This window comes from Phocoena phocoena, chromosome 17 (genome assembly GCF_963924675.1).
Source record: "Phocoena phocoena chromosome 17, mPhoPho1.1, whole genome shotgun sequence".
Classification (NCBI taxonomy): Eukaryota; Metazoa; Chordata; class Mammalia; order Artiodactyla; family Phocoenidae; genus Phocoena; species Phocoena phocoena.
This window is the reverse complement of record NC_089235.1, coordinates 51,393,491-51,409,662: the sequence shown is the minus strand read 5'-3', so window position 1 is coordinate 51,409,662 and position 16,172 is coordinate 51,393,491. Positions and strand designations below refer to the sequence as shown.

At 36.7% G+C, this 16,172-nt stretch overlaps 1 protein-coding gene across 2 annotated transcripts in view; it reads left to right on the top strand.

The window, feature by feature from the left end:
• The window catches only part of ANGPT1 (angiopoietin 1), a 255,413-nt gene that overhangs the window by 145,841 nt on the left and 93,400 nt on the right, over positions 1–16,172 (top strand). For both annotated transcript variants that reach the window (XM_065895011.1, XM_065895012.1), the window contains exon 2: positions 14,072–14,227. In XM_065895011.1, coding sequence (XP_065751083.1) covers positions 14,072–14,227 — 156 coding nt within the window. The remainder of the gene's footprint in view (positions 1–14,071; positions 14,228–16,172) is intronic.

Here is a 16,172-nt window from a genome sequence, read left to right as displayed (position 1 = left end):
TTCTATACAGATATATGTATCCGCAAAATACAGTAAGTGTATTTAGTTGTAACTACACCTTTACTTTTAAGAAGTAAAATTTTTTTGACCAAAAATTATTTAGTGCAGCAATTTTAATTTAGATATAGTTCAGCAAGTTTTAATTTAGTAACCTAGAAAACATTTATTTCCAAAAAAGAGGCTTGCTTGAAGATTTTTGATGAAAATTGGTTGGAAAGCTTATTTTAAATCATATTAGAGTACACTCTATGATAATAAGCTTTCAATGAGTATATGAACATTAATTATTCACTTGACATTTGTGTTTATTTGAAGGAGTGATGGTGTAATGAACAAGAGAATAAGCATGGTACTAATCCGTATGCTATATGAAGATGGTATCTCTCTTTTGGTTGAGTAAGTGAAAGAAAACACTAATACTTGTCAGCAAGGATAATTAATGAGGCCATAAAAAGCATATCATCATGGAGCTGAGGAAAGAATGAGTCACCTTGTAAAATAATTACTTTGTGCTTGGTTTAGGAAGGCTTCAAAGTTTAGATAGGTTTAGGAAGGCCTACTACGTATTGATCCAATCATTCTTTCAGTATTCCTAAGCGTGATAGTGGTTAAGTGGATTTTTCATTGTATTTAAAAAGAGAGAACAAGTGAATAAAGAGTTGTTGTTTTTTACCATTGGAAAATGATAGTCAGATGTTAAGTACTTTTTCAGTACGCGGGCCTCTCACTGTTGTGGCCTCTCCCGTTGTGGAGCACAGGCTCCGGACGCGCAGCCTCAGCGGCCATGGCTCACGGCCCCAGCCACTCCGCGGCATGTGAGATCCTCCTGGACCGGGGTACGAACCCGTGTCCCCTGCATCGGCAGGTGGACTCTCAACCACTGCGCCACCAGGGAAGCCCCAGATGTTAAGTACTTTTATTATCCCTCTTACCTGACACTGGTAGCAACTCTAATGCCTTTAGGATCAGGTCAGCTTACCTTAATAACTTAAAGGGAAAGAGAGGTAGGCTAATTGGAGACTGTGAGTTCTGGATAAAGACTTGAAACTCACTTAAAAAATAAAGTGCTAGCCAACGAAAACACTTCAGCTGGACAGATTTGGGCAGGAAATGACCTGATCATGATACTTGCACTAACCAAGGACCTGAGGCCAACTGAAGCGGAAAGAGAATGGACTTGGGGTGTCAACAGACTACCACCTCTAGCATTTGGGCTCTGTGACCCTGATCACATCACTTCATTTCTCAGAAGTTTTACCATCTCATATTGGTGAGATGGTAACAATATCTATTCCAAAGGGCTGCTGTGAGGAATAATTAAAGCTCATTGACTGACACATAGGAAGTGCTCAATAAATAATGGCTGCTGTTGGAAGATTTCCACAAAACCCTTCCCCTTCAAAGAAACTACCTGTGGTTGTTTCTGCTCTTTTGTTTATTTGTTTTCTTTAGGTCTCTTGAAGCCAGGGAATTGGGAATGGGTGGATAGGGGACAGCGCTAAAGGAAAAAAACTAATGGAACCAGTGGGGCACATCTGTGGGTACAGATTTGATCTAAGCCACCACTAAGTTGCCACATGTTTATAAGTTTCCCACTGAGTGAATGCATTCTAATATCTTTATGTCTTTACAAATGTCTTTCTCTCATTCTTTATGTTTTTTCTGAATATGAAATTAAATTGTTGTTTTCTTAAAGAAAGTGGAAAATATCAAACCATTTCAAGAAGAAAATAAAATTCACCTGTATTCCCATCAGCCAGAGATACACATTGTTCATGATTCAGTGCTTCTTTTCTTCTTCCGATGCATACAAATGTGTATCCGAATACACTTACCATAATTGAGAACATACTACATATATCATTTTGTATACTACTTATGTTAAGCAGAAGGGTTTGTTTTTTTAAGCCATGGAGAGCTGGTACTTTTTCATCACTTTATACCTTAAAATATAGGCTAAACAGTTGATTCAATGAAAGGCCCCCTAAGAAGTTGGAAGGGCTGTCATTATAATTTATGTCATGGTTATTTTAAAATCTTAATGTAGTAATGTATGTTTGAGAAGGATTGTAGAATCAAGTTTTAGATCTGGTAACCTGTTTCCTTTTTCCCCTTTCTTTCTCAATCCCCTAACTGCTCTCTCTGGGAAATAACTATTTGCCAGAGATAAAAATTATTGGTATGGATTCTTGAGATACAGTCTATAAATGGGGGAAGATTCATCATACAGCTTTCTTTCTGCTCCTTAGAGAAGAAATCCTAGGGGCTTTGGGAGATGCTGAGAAACACTTTGTTCTTTCTTGTGACAGAGCTAGAACTCAGGGTAATGTGTCTATTTAGAGTTTGTACTCCTCTCTTCTGAGTTAGTCAAGCCTTGGGATATGACTGTTTTATTAGCTGTTAAAATTACTAAACCTGACTCCTCCCTGTAATGCATAATAAAACTATACTACTAATATGTCTAAGTCTCAAAAACATAATGTTGATTAAAAAATAGGAGAGTTTAAGGAGCCTAATAATAAGGTAATGTTTTTATAAATCTAGAAAATATACTAGACAGTATATAGCTTATGATTTTAGGTATATACCTATGTTGTATAAGTTCACATCAACTTCAAGATGTGTGTGTGTGTTTGGAGGGGGTGCTTTTGTTATTGTCCAGATAACATTTTATTTCTTACTAAAAACAAAAAGAAAGAAAATTCAAACCAAATATGTCAAAATATGACATCTGCTAATTTTTTTTGTGTGTGTGTGGTACGCGGGCCTCTCACCATTGCGGCCTCTCCCCTTGCAGAACACAGGCTCCGGACGCACAGGCTCAGCAGCCATGGCCCACGGGCCCAGCCGCTCCGCGGCATGTGGGATCCTCCCGGACCGGGGCACGAACCCGTGTCCCCTGCATTGGCAGGCGGACTCTCAACCACTGCGCCACCACGGAAGCCCCATCTGCTAATTTTTTAATGCTAGCTTTATGGTGTCTATTAACAGTGTATTTCATGATTTAAAAAATATTTCTAAGTTTCCAAGCTTTAGACTTTCCAAAAAGTAGACCAACCTTCTTTCAGTTAGTGAAAAACAAATGGTTTTGAGTGGTCATTGCTTGTTGGGGATGGGATGAAATCAAAAGGAACACTGTGAGGTGGTCTACAGCTCCCAAAACTAGATGAGTGAGTCTTTAAAACAAACTTTTACAGAATTCCCCTGGCAATGCATGTGGTAATGGGAGCAGGTATTTTAAAGTTACTCATGCTCAGTTTCATTCTCTCTTGTGGTGTGAGGTTAATTCTAAGAGAGACTAATTCATTGTAATGGTAATTAGGGCACCCTTCCAATAACACTTGAGATGTAACAAGCATCACTAGGGCACCAAAATGGACTTTGTGAAAGAAGAAACAATGTCCAGTGTCTGTCATCCTTTGGTCAAAGTGAGGAAAAATGGGGATTTTATTTCATTTATAAGATGTCAGCAATCACTGTCCCTTTCTTATGCTTTGAATAACTATTTCCAGCCTACTAACCTTTCTAGTACTTAGACCAAAGGTAATTTAAATAAAAACTACTCAACAAATATTATTCAGGAAAAATTAGACCTCACACAGAATGCTTTGGAATGTGTATTATACAATGACTTTGACAGTTTTATGACTGTACAAACTTCTTGTACATTCCATTGAGGAATCCCCTATTGTAGGAGAAATATATACATGCACACATGCTCTTACCATTAATTTTGCCACATTTAAGCAGATAAAAGTTAGTTTAAAAACGCAATCATAAACTTAAGGGATATTATAGAAGATAAGGAAGACAAGTAGAGCAACTGTATTTCAAAAAAAGAAACAGCATGTGTGGGAAAATAATAGCCTAAAAAGTCAGAATGTTGAATAGCGGGGTTTTATTGGAATAAGGTTAGATTTTAAGTGCTAATACCTTGCAATTTTATATGAAATACCAGAGTAAAATGATGGCATTTTTCTACCTACTAGCGGTATTCCTGAAAATCTATAAATTCCTTCATTATTAAGGCTTTTGAATTTTTGTTAGTGTGTCTCTTATATCATATGCTGAGTACTTAGATTTCATGATCTGTCTTGCAGTGTTTTCATTTAACACAGGAGGTTTCCCTTAAAAAAATGAACATCATAAGTTACTTGTTTGCATCACTGCTGTTTGTCATAGGAGGAAAAAAATGTAGTTTACAGAAGATGTTTCTTAGAATTATTCTGTGGAGAGTCTCTTTTACCCTGTCAGTTGCCCACAACCTACCGTCTGTTGGGGTGGTCTCCAGTTCAGATGTCAGAGCTCTTTCTTTTTAAGTGAACCAGAATGCATTTTATGTAATGTGTGGGGGGTTAAATTTCATTCCAGATAAGAAACTAAAAAGCATTAAATTAAAGGAATTTACGTTTGCAGTTTTCTGTTTGAAACAATATGTTCTTTAGTTTAAAAACTATCACTTTCACTGATACAAAAACCATGTATACAAAATTGCTTTGTGGTTCTTCCCTTTTTTCTGTCATCTAAGTGTAAATTCAGAATTTGGGAGAAAGGTTTCTTAGTTGCTTGGCAGATACTGAAGCTGTCCATGACTGTTTAACAGGCATTATCTATACTGATTAAATCTGACATAAAACATACCTCATCCAGAGGAAAGTGATGCATTAGTTATGTTACTTGAATCTTTAATGAAGTAAACTACAATGAAATGAACAGAACCACAAAGTGTGAATGTAAAATCTGAAACATGTAGGTTGAGAGTATAAGAATATATGTGTGTGAGAGCATATGTGTGAAAATAAATACACACACACACCATATATGTATACACACACACAGAAGTGCACTTATATGTTTTATTAAAGGGGTAAATTTTATGCTTAGTGTGTGTGAAAATTTAGTTAAGTGCTAAGAAATTATCTGCCTGAGCTTTTTAATGAATCTCACGTTAAAAATCTGATAGCATGCCCTTGCCCTGTGTGTGTGGCCTCAGTGACATGCCTATGCTTCTGACTGATTTATCTCTTGATTTCCTGAACATTTCAAGAGATGGTCAGGAAAGTCACCTTACCTAAGCAAGCACAGTTCCTTGCATGCTGTCATAGTCTTTCTGGCTTCCTTCTTTATCCCCGCATCCTCCAGGTTTTCCAGACCACATTTTTGTGCATTAAGGCAGACATAAGAAATTTGTGCCCTCCCTGCCACATTCATTTGGGATTGCTTCCTGGAAGATGTCCTTGATTCCCTCATTTAGAAGAATCATTCCTTCCTTCATCCTACCCCAGCAGGCAGGAAGGACATTTGTACCTTCATTCCAGCACTTGTATCACACTTGCATTATAAACAGTCTTGATCATCAGAATCAAGTTTTACTCATTCTTTTGCTTTCATTGTATAGTCCAGTGATTAACACATGGCTCATTTTCAATGTGTTTGCTGGATTTTACTTAATTTAAATAATTACCCATAACAGAGATGATTGAGAAAAGAAAAGTAGGGAAGATACAGGAAGACAAGATAGGGTTATGTGGTCCCATGAGTGAGGATATTTGTCTTCAGACCTGTCTACTTTTGCATCATTTACATTGGTCCCATTGACACTCAAAAAGACCTCACTGAAAGTTGCTAATGTGATATTTCATACTTTCAGGAACAAATATAACTAAAAGTGAAAAGTCTCCTTGAGGAGAAAAAATTTGAACTGATATTGAAAATCAGGACCTAACCGAGGAAAAGGGAGGATGAGGTAGAAAAGGAACCTTCCCATCAGAACAAATTATATGCAAAGGCATGGAAGCAAAAGAAAATAATGTATGTTTGGAAAAAGGCAAATAATTTGGTAGGTCTGGAGCATAAGGTACATGTAGGGAGAGGGAAACCGAGTCTGGATCATAAGGATTCTTCATTGCTGATTAAGGAGTTGTGACTTTAGCTGCAGGTGGTGGAAGCTACTGAAAGTTTAAGAAGTGGCGTGGCAAGGCCAAATCTGTGTTTTAGATCGATCAGATCCTTTGGTTATGCCACGGATGATAGATTGGAGGAAGCAAGTCTGGATTCTGGAGACCAGTTATTAGGCCATTAACAAATCCAGAAGAAAAATGACAAGAGTCTGCCCTAAGTCAGTGCCAGTGAGGATAAAAAGATATGGCAGAGAGAAGGGGAAGAGGAGAGAGGGATGGACCTAGGCACCCTTCAGGAAACAGAAGCAATGCAATCTGGTGCTGATTAAATACAGAAAATGAAGATAAGGAATAGTCAAAGATGCTTCCTGTGACTTGGGTGAATGGGAAGGTGGTGGTAGTGCCATTCATTGACATAAGAAACATAAGAAGATAGCCAGGTTGTGTTGGAGGAAGGCAAGGAATATATTTTGGGCAGAATGGTGCCTGGAGATTAAGGGAATCAGAGGTTCTAGCTCTTTATCTTAAAACAGATGTGCGTGCTATAGAGATTTGATCCATGACTTTTCTGTTGTGTTCCTGTATCATTGTTTTCTAACTGCCACAAGCAAGGATATGTACTATATATTTTATAGACATAGATATATCCGTCCATATTTTGATTTTCTATAATAAATAAAAATTAAAATATTGCAGACTCCTGTGCTTTGTACAGGATGTTTTAAATGAAGTAATTTGAGAGCTTCAAAAGATATTAAAAAGAATCTAAACCAGCCCTTCATTTCTATATGAAGATCTAAAACCCAATTTGCTTAAGTAACTTGTCCAAGTTCACAGAGTAAATCAACAATAGTACCTGGATTAAAACACAGATAACCTGACTCCTGGCTGAGTGTGTTATTTACATTTCATCTCCCTTTAAAAAATGTAAAGAGAAAAATTAAGGAGACATTTATAAATATTTTTAAAGTTTCGTGACTCTGACTTTTCCTGTGTGTGAAAAGGTGGGATGTAAAAGGGAGGTTCCAGGCTAGTGAGGTGTGTTTTGGTGCAGGAAACATCTCATCTGTTTATGTGAAGAGAGAATGATTTTCCTGGGTCCTGACACAACTATGGGGCACTATATGTGAAATGGCAACTTTCAGCAGCCACAAAAATGTGGTCTTAAAAGAGTCATAACCAAGAAAATGATTGAAGAAGAATTTATTCATATGGGATTTTTCTGGGGTACTGTTGAAGTTAGCTTCTCCATATGCCTCAGCAAGGATGTTGCTGTTACTCTTTTGGAGGGGATATAACAAACGTCCCCCCAACATTATTAATTTCAGTAGCTGAGAGCTTCTTCTTATCAAAAAGAGATAATATTTACAGGAAGAAATATAGTCAGAGGTAAACTCCAGAGTATTCACCGTCTATTGAAATGACCCATCTAATAAGCATTTATTTCCAACGAGACTCAACCCTTTGTATTGGTAATACCTGGTACCAGACTTAGTGCATAGGATGCGTTCATCGCATATTTGCTAGGACTGAAGTGAACTGATGTAGGGTTCATAAGCCTGAACTAATATAGAGTCTGGTCTCAGTTTTTTCCATTTGTGGGGTGATGCATAGGGAGAATAAAATCAGGGGGAGACAGGCTCATTGACTAAGGAGCAGCTAGTGGGCATTAGTGCTGGAAAGCAAGGGTAGAGTCCAGAAAGCAAAGTTAAAACCCCCAAAACTGCTAAGCATGAATTAATATTGTGAAAGGGTAGCCTCAAATCAGGAGCCATCAGAAGTAAAGCAAGTAGCAGGAAACAAGGGATAGGAAAAGAAATGTGGGGTAGGCCAACAATACCAGCAGCCGTTGTTGTTGACTCAGCCTGCTGATGTTAAGTCTGAGTTTCCCACACACTGAGTGACCACAGCCCGACATCTGACATTAATTAGTTGTTTCACCTTGCTTTCTATAACCTCTCTGAACCTCAGTCACCAGGACTATAAAATGAGATTCTTGGAGCTCATAATATTTAATGTCTCTGCCAGCTCACTTATTCTAATGGTTTTCTTTCTTCTGTAAGTAGTATTTTTTCAGATACTGAAGTGAAAAGCGGGATGCGTGTCACACATATCAGTACAAAAGCTGTTTCAAATGTCAGCTAAGTAGATATATTGTCTATAAAGACAATTAATTATACTTCTCCATTTCATAAAAAAACCAGTATACTGGAAATTCTAATAATAGAAATTCTAGCAAATAATATATTTGGCCTCAGCCTTCTTTTTTATAAAACCATAAACCTAGATTTGGTTGCATTTTCAGGATTGCCACGGATTTATGAAACAATGATATTTGATAAAAGCATCAATATTTAAGGCATTTTTTTTACATTGCTTTACCTTTTTATTGCTTTCCCATATTTACCCTTTTACTTTATTTCATGGTTGTTTTGCCATAACTGAGTAATACCATATGCAGCAACATTCAATGAGAGTCCACTTAATCTACAACATATTTTAAGTGAACAATGCCTGTGTCAATTTTTATAGGGCTTAAAATGTTATTTTCTTAAGAATTACATGGGGAAATTCTGTTCTTTGTGCTTTAAGATAAGCTGTCGTTTAAGAGATTTAAGAGATTCCTTGAAGTGACCTCTTGAAGTGAAATGATAGCGAATGCGTTTCACATGCAAGACATATCATAATCTCACACAGATTTTGGTTCTCATGAACATGAAGTGGCAAGAATTTTGAGGGCCCAGTAAGAGATCCTTCCCAGAACTCTCTTTTGTAGTGGAAAATGATAGCATTAATTCTCTACTCGTCATTGGGCAAAAGACATGGGTGTGCGATTTATGAGTGAACTACAAATGGATGATAATCTTCACTTCTTAAAAATATTTTTTTCTCTGTTTAATAATGCTACTTGTCATACAGTGGACTGTACATTTCCTTTCTCACCACCTATAACATTTCCTAGGATATTACAGCCATCAATCACTGTGAAAACAATTAAATAAAAAAATGAAAAATTATCTGTCTTTGGACAGTCTCACGTCATCCATTCTGTAGCCTTCAATTTATGTATTCCCTGTATGAATATTGTGTGTTACCAGAATTTGTCTATGACATTTGTGATAGTGTGCTTGTGCTTGATGGGTGACCATCCTATAAAAGGAGCATATCCTGAGGGGCCATCTAGCTTCTTTCAAAGCAGCATAACAGCTCTACCGCAACTTATTATGTGATCACAGATGATTTGCTTAACTTCTGGAGCCTGTTTCCTTATCAGTGAAATGAGAAAAAATAATAGAGTGGCTGGATTGTTACAAGTAGTCAGTGAGATATATCTTTGTAAAACCTGGTACATAACCTAGCTTTGGTAGAGGCTTAGCATATTGTCATTGTTGTTATTACCTTTGTTATATTTAACAGTAGTTTGTAAGAAATAAAATCAGAGGAAGAAGACAAACATATTATTATAAACTGCATACTAAGAAAAAAAGGTAGGTGTTGATGAGAGGATTTTTAATGACCCATTGTATTAAAAGTGCTAGCAAAGTGAACTTTCCAAATACCTGGCCCTAGACCTCTCACCTCATCTCAAATTAATTTGGCCTCTAATATGGTGAAGCAGAGTGAAGTAATCACCCTCTAATGTTGCATGTTTTTCTAAAAGGAAAAAGTAAATGAATTTTCAGTGAGCTGGCTAAAACTGAGATCAGTAAATCAATTTAATCAGTCAATCAAATAGCCAACCAATCCAACAACGAAACAGTTCCCATAACTCTGAGGTTAGTGGAACGTCCGAAGATAGATTTGAGTCCTTTCTTTCATTTCTAACAAGACACCTAAGGCCTCTGAGCCTCAAGTTCTTAAACCATAAATGGAGTCAATACTTCCCTTGTAACGTTGGTATAAGAATCAAGTCAGACAGTGTATGAAAGCTCTTTGTAAACACTAAATCACTTTACAAATGTAACATTATTTCCTTACGTTAAAATCATCGTTTACCATTTATTATGTCCTTTCAAATCACATCCTACATCCTCTTACTAGTTTTTTGGCCAATACTTTATAAAACTCTGGAGTCAGACACTGAGAGTGACAGTATAGTCAAATAATTTTATGATTCAGATTGGGAATCTCCTACTTTATAACCCATTAGCTCTTGTGGTCAGCAAATTGTAAGCTTAAGATTCACATCTTAGATGTCTATAAAACATTGAACCTTGAAGTAGCCATCATATTCTGTAAACATATTTTGAAACCAGTACAGAATATATGAATACAATCAAATTTGTTACAAGTCTTTTCTGAACCTGGCTAGTATAGCACATGAAGATGGATTTCACAGTTATACATCTACAGAGGAATGTTTAGAGATTAAGATGAAAGTAGTCCTCCTTATTAATCACACATTGTATATTTGACTTCTGCCTCTCTCCTCAGCCTTTAAATCAACTACATCTGGTTTTTGCTACTTCAGTGTGCCATTACCTTTTGCATTAAAAAGCAGTTACTCTTAGAGCAGCCCCATTTGATTAAAAAATAATTAGCTAGAGTTAGATTCATGTTACTCATCATGGCAGCCCCAATAAGAATTTTAGGATAGGTTGGAGACCTACTTTATTTCTACAACAGGGTCAGCAGAATTGGGAAGCTCTTTGTGATAAATACTGGCATAAAGCAGATATTTTGCTTTGCTGGTGTTAATTTTTACAGTTTTTTTTAAAAAGCACAATAATACAGAATAGATGAATAGATAGTATCTAACAGAGATAGGACCACAAAGCAGCTGAACCTTGATATAATAGTCGCTCTATGCCAGAGGGTGTCCTCCTCTGTGGAGACTGGGGCACGTGATTATTATTACACCCAGAGCAAATCAAAGTCTGGGAACTGACTCCACTAACCAACTGAATAAGAAATTGATATGTAATTATCAAGCACATCTGTATTGGAGCTCACTGATTAGTGAACTTTCTCTCAGGAGAGAAATCTGCATAGGAAACCAAGTTGTTATTTGAAATTTCTTGGTAACCAGGGAATCTGGCATAGAATAATTTGACCGTCTAAATCACTTTTACTCAAGGAAATTGCCATTTTGTGAACAAGGTAAGAAGCTAGGACCAGAATGTAAATTAAAGCATTGGAGCATTACTTCCTTTATTTATATATATATATATATATATATATATATATATATATACACACACACACACACACACACACACACACACACACACATACAAACATACACACACACACATACACCAGTATGCTTAGCAACATAGATAATTTGCATTCTGCTATAATTTTCTTATCTCATAGAAGACTGTTCATAAATAGTTCTGATATAGGCAGTTATTCTATGGACCACACTTTGAGAAGCATTGCTCTTTGCCTGAATCAGAATTACGCTATGAAGTTTTAAAAATATATAGTTTCCTAGTACATACCCTTGAAAATTCTGATTCAAAGTTCTGGTATATTGCACCTCCATCTGCATTTTTAAAATGCTCCCCGTGCAGTTTGGATAAACACACAAGGTTTAGGACCTATGTAATAAAATGCATAGGGTAATTAAGTAGTGTTTAAGATGAAAAGGTTAGAGGTTAAAAACCTGGGTTTTGACACTGGGGGTGCCAAATTCTTGTTTGTTCTTGAGCAAGTTGTGGATTTTCTAAGCCTCGGTAGTCTTACCTATAAACGGCTATAACAATACCTACCATATAAAGTTGTTGTGAGATTTAAGCGCTTTTGTGAAAGGAAAGCACTTAGCTCAGTGCCTGCCACATGGTAGACAGTGGATAAATGTCAGCTGTAAATGGTAGGTATCATCTCCATGATGGAGACTTATCTGCCATTTTTGAGAATATACACATTTATATAAAGCCCCAAATTCCCTGGATAAGCAAGGAACATACTGCTAATGTGTGCCTGTCTGAGGCTTCCTTCGCTAAACATCCATCAGATTTATCAGTCAAGACTTCTTTGGTTTTGTTAGAAACTAAATCAATGTGATTGACGCAAAAGAAAAAAAAAAAGTGGGCTGCTCAAGGGGACATCACAGAATTTATAACTGAATGTCCAAGGGTGGATCTGGCTAAAAACATGACAGGATGGAGATGCTCTAAAAGTATCCTTCTGTCTGTATCACCTGGCCTACGTATCTATCTTTCTGACTTAGCCTTATTCTTAGACTGGCTCTAGTTTTGTGATGGCAAAATGGGGCATCAACAGTGTCAGGCATATATGTTACCAGCTTACCACAGAGGAAAAGGAAGTTCCTTTGTAGGCTAGTTAGACAAAATTGCATAACTGAGACTTACTGGCCTTGCTCACAGTACCTTTTCATTCTTGAACAATTTATTCTCTCTAAGCAGGAGCAGAGCATTCTGATTGTTAGGCTCAAACATGTACCTAACCCTGAAGTTAGGGTGGGACAACTCCACCCAAAGCATTTGTTCTGAAGGGGGAAAAGACAATTTCCCAAAAGAAAGTTAAGGGGAAGTTATTTAGAAAAGAGGGAACATATGATGCAGAATCTAAAACAATAGATGTCTTTTACTCCAACCCACCCTCCTTTCCTCTACCCTTCCACTGTTGTTAAAATATGTTAGTTCAGTTGGAATAAAGCCAAGATTAAATTTACCCTAGAGACCTTAAGTTTTGTTAAGATAATTTCCAGATATGTGTTCTAATCTATTTTGTATTTGTTTTAGAATAAATTTTTGTGTGTTGAAACTTTCCCCCTACTTCTAATTTGGGAAGGGGACTTGAAAGGTTGAAGGGGAGTTACCTTATATTGACCAAGAACAAAGTCAGCACTTATTAATAACAATGAGTTTGATTCTGACCTTTCATTTTCTTTAGCTTGGGACAGACTCATGTTTGATAAATAGAAATAAGCAAGAAATGTTGTTAGAAAGTGAACTGCCAAAGTTACAAAGAAGAATTTAGTTTTAAGCTGTGTTTATTACATGACAATAGTGTTACTATAGATTATAAAATAGTGGATGTATTTTGGTTCACTAAATCAGTAAAAATCACGTAGCTGTTAATAATTTGGAACCCAGCTTATGAAGCACGACTTGGCAGAACTATCAAGTGGTTAGCAGTGTTGGTATGAAAGTTAAGGACTTCAGCACTCAAATCCAAGTCTGGCTATTTTTGTGGTGTGTGGCCTTGGACCGGACTTCTCTGGGATGCAGTTTCCCCTTATGTGTAATTGGGTAATAAAATGTAGTCACCACACAGTTGTGGGGGAGAATTAAGTGCACTGACAGGGAAGTGCAGGCTTCTTTCTGTATTTTTCAAGCATATGAAAAATATCCTCAGTTTTATTCTCCCAAGTGCCTAACGGGCTCCCTCATAGTAAGTCACTTAATAATTCTTCTTGCCCCCTATGGTACCATTTATTTTACAACCATAATATTCTCTAAGATGGCACCATAAAGGACCAAACATTCCCCGAGGCGAGAAGGGCAAATGCTGCTTTATGGACCATATTTTCAGTGCCTTTTTTTGAGCTTGCAAAGGAGCACTGATCATAGTTTTAGCTAGCTCTGAGGCTCTGCAGCTCATTTCATATGCTGTTGCCTATATGTTAAGATTCCCTTAAAGGCTTGTGTTTTGGGTATCTGCCCCCCTCCCACTCCTTGTCCCATTTCCCTGACCCAGCCTGGTCTTTTATTTTTCATTACAGAGGAGGCTGAATATTTCTCAGAGATAAGTGTTCAATATGGTATAATGAAAAGACCAGAGAACCAAGATTTAGATTTAAATTGTTGTGCTAACTCTGCTGAATTTTTGCTGGTGACCTTAGGCTCATCGTTGACCTTCTCTAATTCTGTTTCCTCAGCTATAAAACAAAAAGAACAGCGAGGTCATCTGTGCTAAACTCTCTATCTTTGCTGTAAGGGTTAAATGAGAAAGCACTATCCAAGTGTGAATTTTCATTGTGATTGTGTTGATTATATATGTGCATCAGTATATTACGGGTTTGTTAGCAACTGTGTTCCTGTGTGCTCTGCTCCCATTTCCCCAGCTCCCAGAGATGCTGAGGATTCCTGCCAGATGGCTGATTTGCCAGCTGTGTCTTGTTTTATCATTGTAAATATTACATGCTTCAACTGAAAGACTTTGCTTATAATGTAGTATGTTTTGTCCTTTATCTCTTGCAGATTGAGAATTACATTGTGGAAAATATGAAGTCGGAGATGGCTCAGATACAGCAGAATGCAGTTCAGAACCACACAGCCACCATGCTCGAGATAGGGACCAGCCTCCTCTCTCAGACCGCAGAGCAGACCAGAAAGCTGACAGATGTTGAGACCCAGGTACACCCCTGAGCCAGAGTCGTCAGACTCTTAACCCAGATGATTTTTTTTCCATTAAGTTACTCCATAAACACAGAGCACATTTGAGCACTGGGATTGGGGAAGCACACACATTTTTGTTTATTGGTAATAACAACAATGACTGCCTGACATGCTATGCATGCTTCTTTTGATTTCATGAGAGTTGGTATATTTAGCTTTGTATGTGCTTGCAAAAACAGGACTAGGACTGTTTGTATGTGCTTCCAAAAACAGGCAAAGGACTTAATCAGCATTTAAATTTCAAATAAACACTTCAGCTACCAACTGTGATATGATATATGTCAAACAGAATAACCATTTGTGTCAAATTGGTGCCTTTGATGTACATTTTTGACCTGTCCTGTTTTATCTCCAGTAGTACTCTAACAGTAATGGCACCTGCAGAGGTTTTGTGCAGTCAGTGGATAGGAAGGAAAACCCCAAACAAACTGATCTGGAATGTGCAGATTTTAATTTTATTCAGCATGATTTTATAATGAGAAGTCAATTAAAACTCTTCCTGTATATGTATATTATACATACATATATATACATACATATATATATATATATATATATATATATATATATATTACCCTACTCTGGACAATGATATTTTTATGTACAAATCAGTAAAATTCCTTTTAACTATCACTGTCACAAGCCTACCATTACAGTTTAATGAAAATATTATTTTTGATGACTGGAAGATGATCTCTTGGTCCCCTTTTAACCACGGAAATGGTTATTCCTGTTACCATTCTGAAATCCAGGGATGATTCTGTCTCAATGTAATAGTTGATTTCTGGAATCAAAGGTGAAGTATATTGTTAAAAGATAAACTGAGGCACATTAAAATTTTCAAGAGTTTGAGTGAACATTGATTCAAATTGGGCAGCACCTAACTGAAAGTATTTAGCTCTACTGCAGGAGCTAAGGGAAGAGTTTTAATAGAGAAGATGCAGAAGCAAAGCAAGGAAATTATTTGATTGGCTGTAGCTTAAGCAGTTGCCTTATTTGGGAAAGCCTAGTTGGCTGTTTGTGATTGCTTGTTCTTAAATTTTACTTTCTTAGATTCAAGTGCATTGAGTCTGGCTTAGATTTTGCTTTGCTTATGTAGGTTACCAAGACATTAAAGCCATCTCTAATGGCCTTTAATGTTTAACTCTTTTAACAGTATAAATTCAAAAATAATATGTACCCTTATTTCTATGTTGTGTCATTTGTGTTAATGGCATCACATAGATCAAAGGTTGATATTTAAAGAGACATAACAATAATAATTTACATGGATAGAGCATTTTGTATTATGCAAACCACTTTCCAATGGACAAATGATGTTTGTGAAGACTGTTTAGAACAGAAAGTTTGAATGATTTTCTCACATTGATAGAGCTAGTGAATTGAATTTGGTACTCAAAATGATTCATACTCATTTCTTTCTCTGTCCTCCTTGATTAGTAATACTAATAATTATCTGATTGAGTAAGAGCTTAAATGTGGATCCCATTGGAACAATAAATCACATAGGCTTTGGAAAATAATTTTTCTTGCACACTATCATCAGCTAATTATGGGGGATGAGGAAGGGAAAATTACATATTATAACTAAAAATTATGAGGCTATGTAATCTATTATCATCACACTGAGCAAGCTTGTTGATCTATGAACCAAGCTTGCTCAGTGCTGTGAAGCTTCTTGTGGTAGGAATAATGTGTGTCCTCTCTTATTTTTACTAGAACTGAATGCTCACCATCTCCTACAAAGCATTCTATATATTCAAAGACTGAAATACACAATTAACATTACCCTACTTGGTTGAACATTTGAAATTTTTATGCATTTCTTTTATAAGTTTTATGACATACATGGCAGCATTTTGTTTCATTTTTTTCCATCCCCCAAATTGAGTTGTTTTTATTC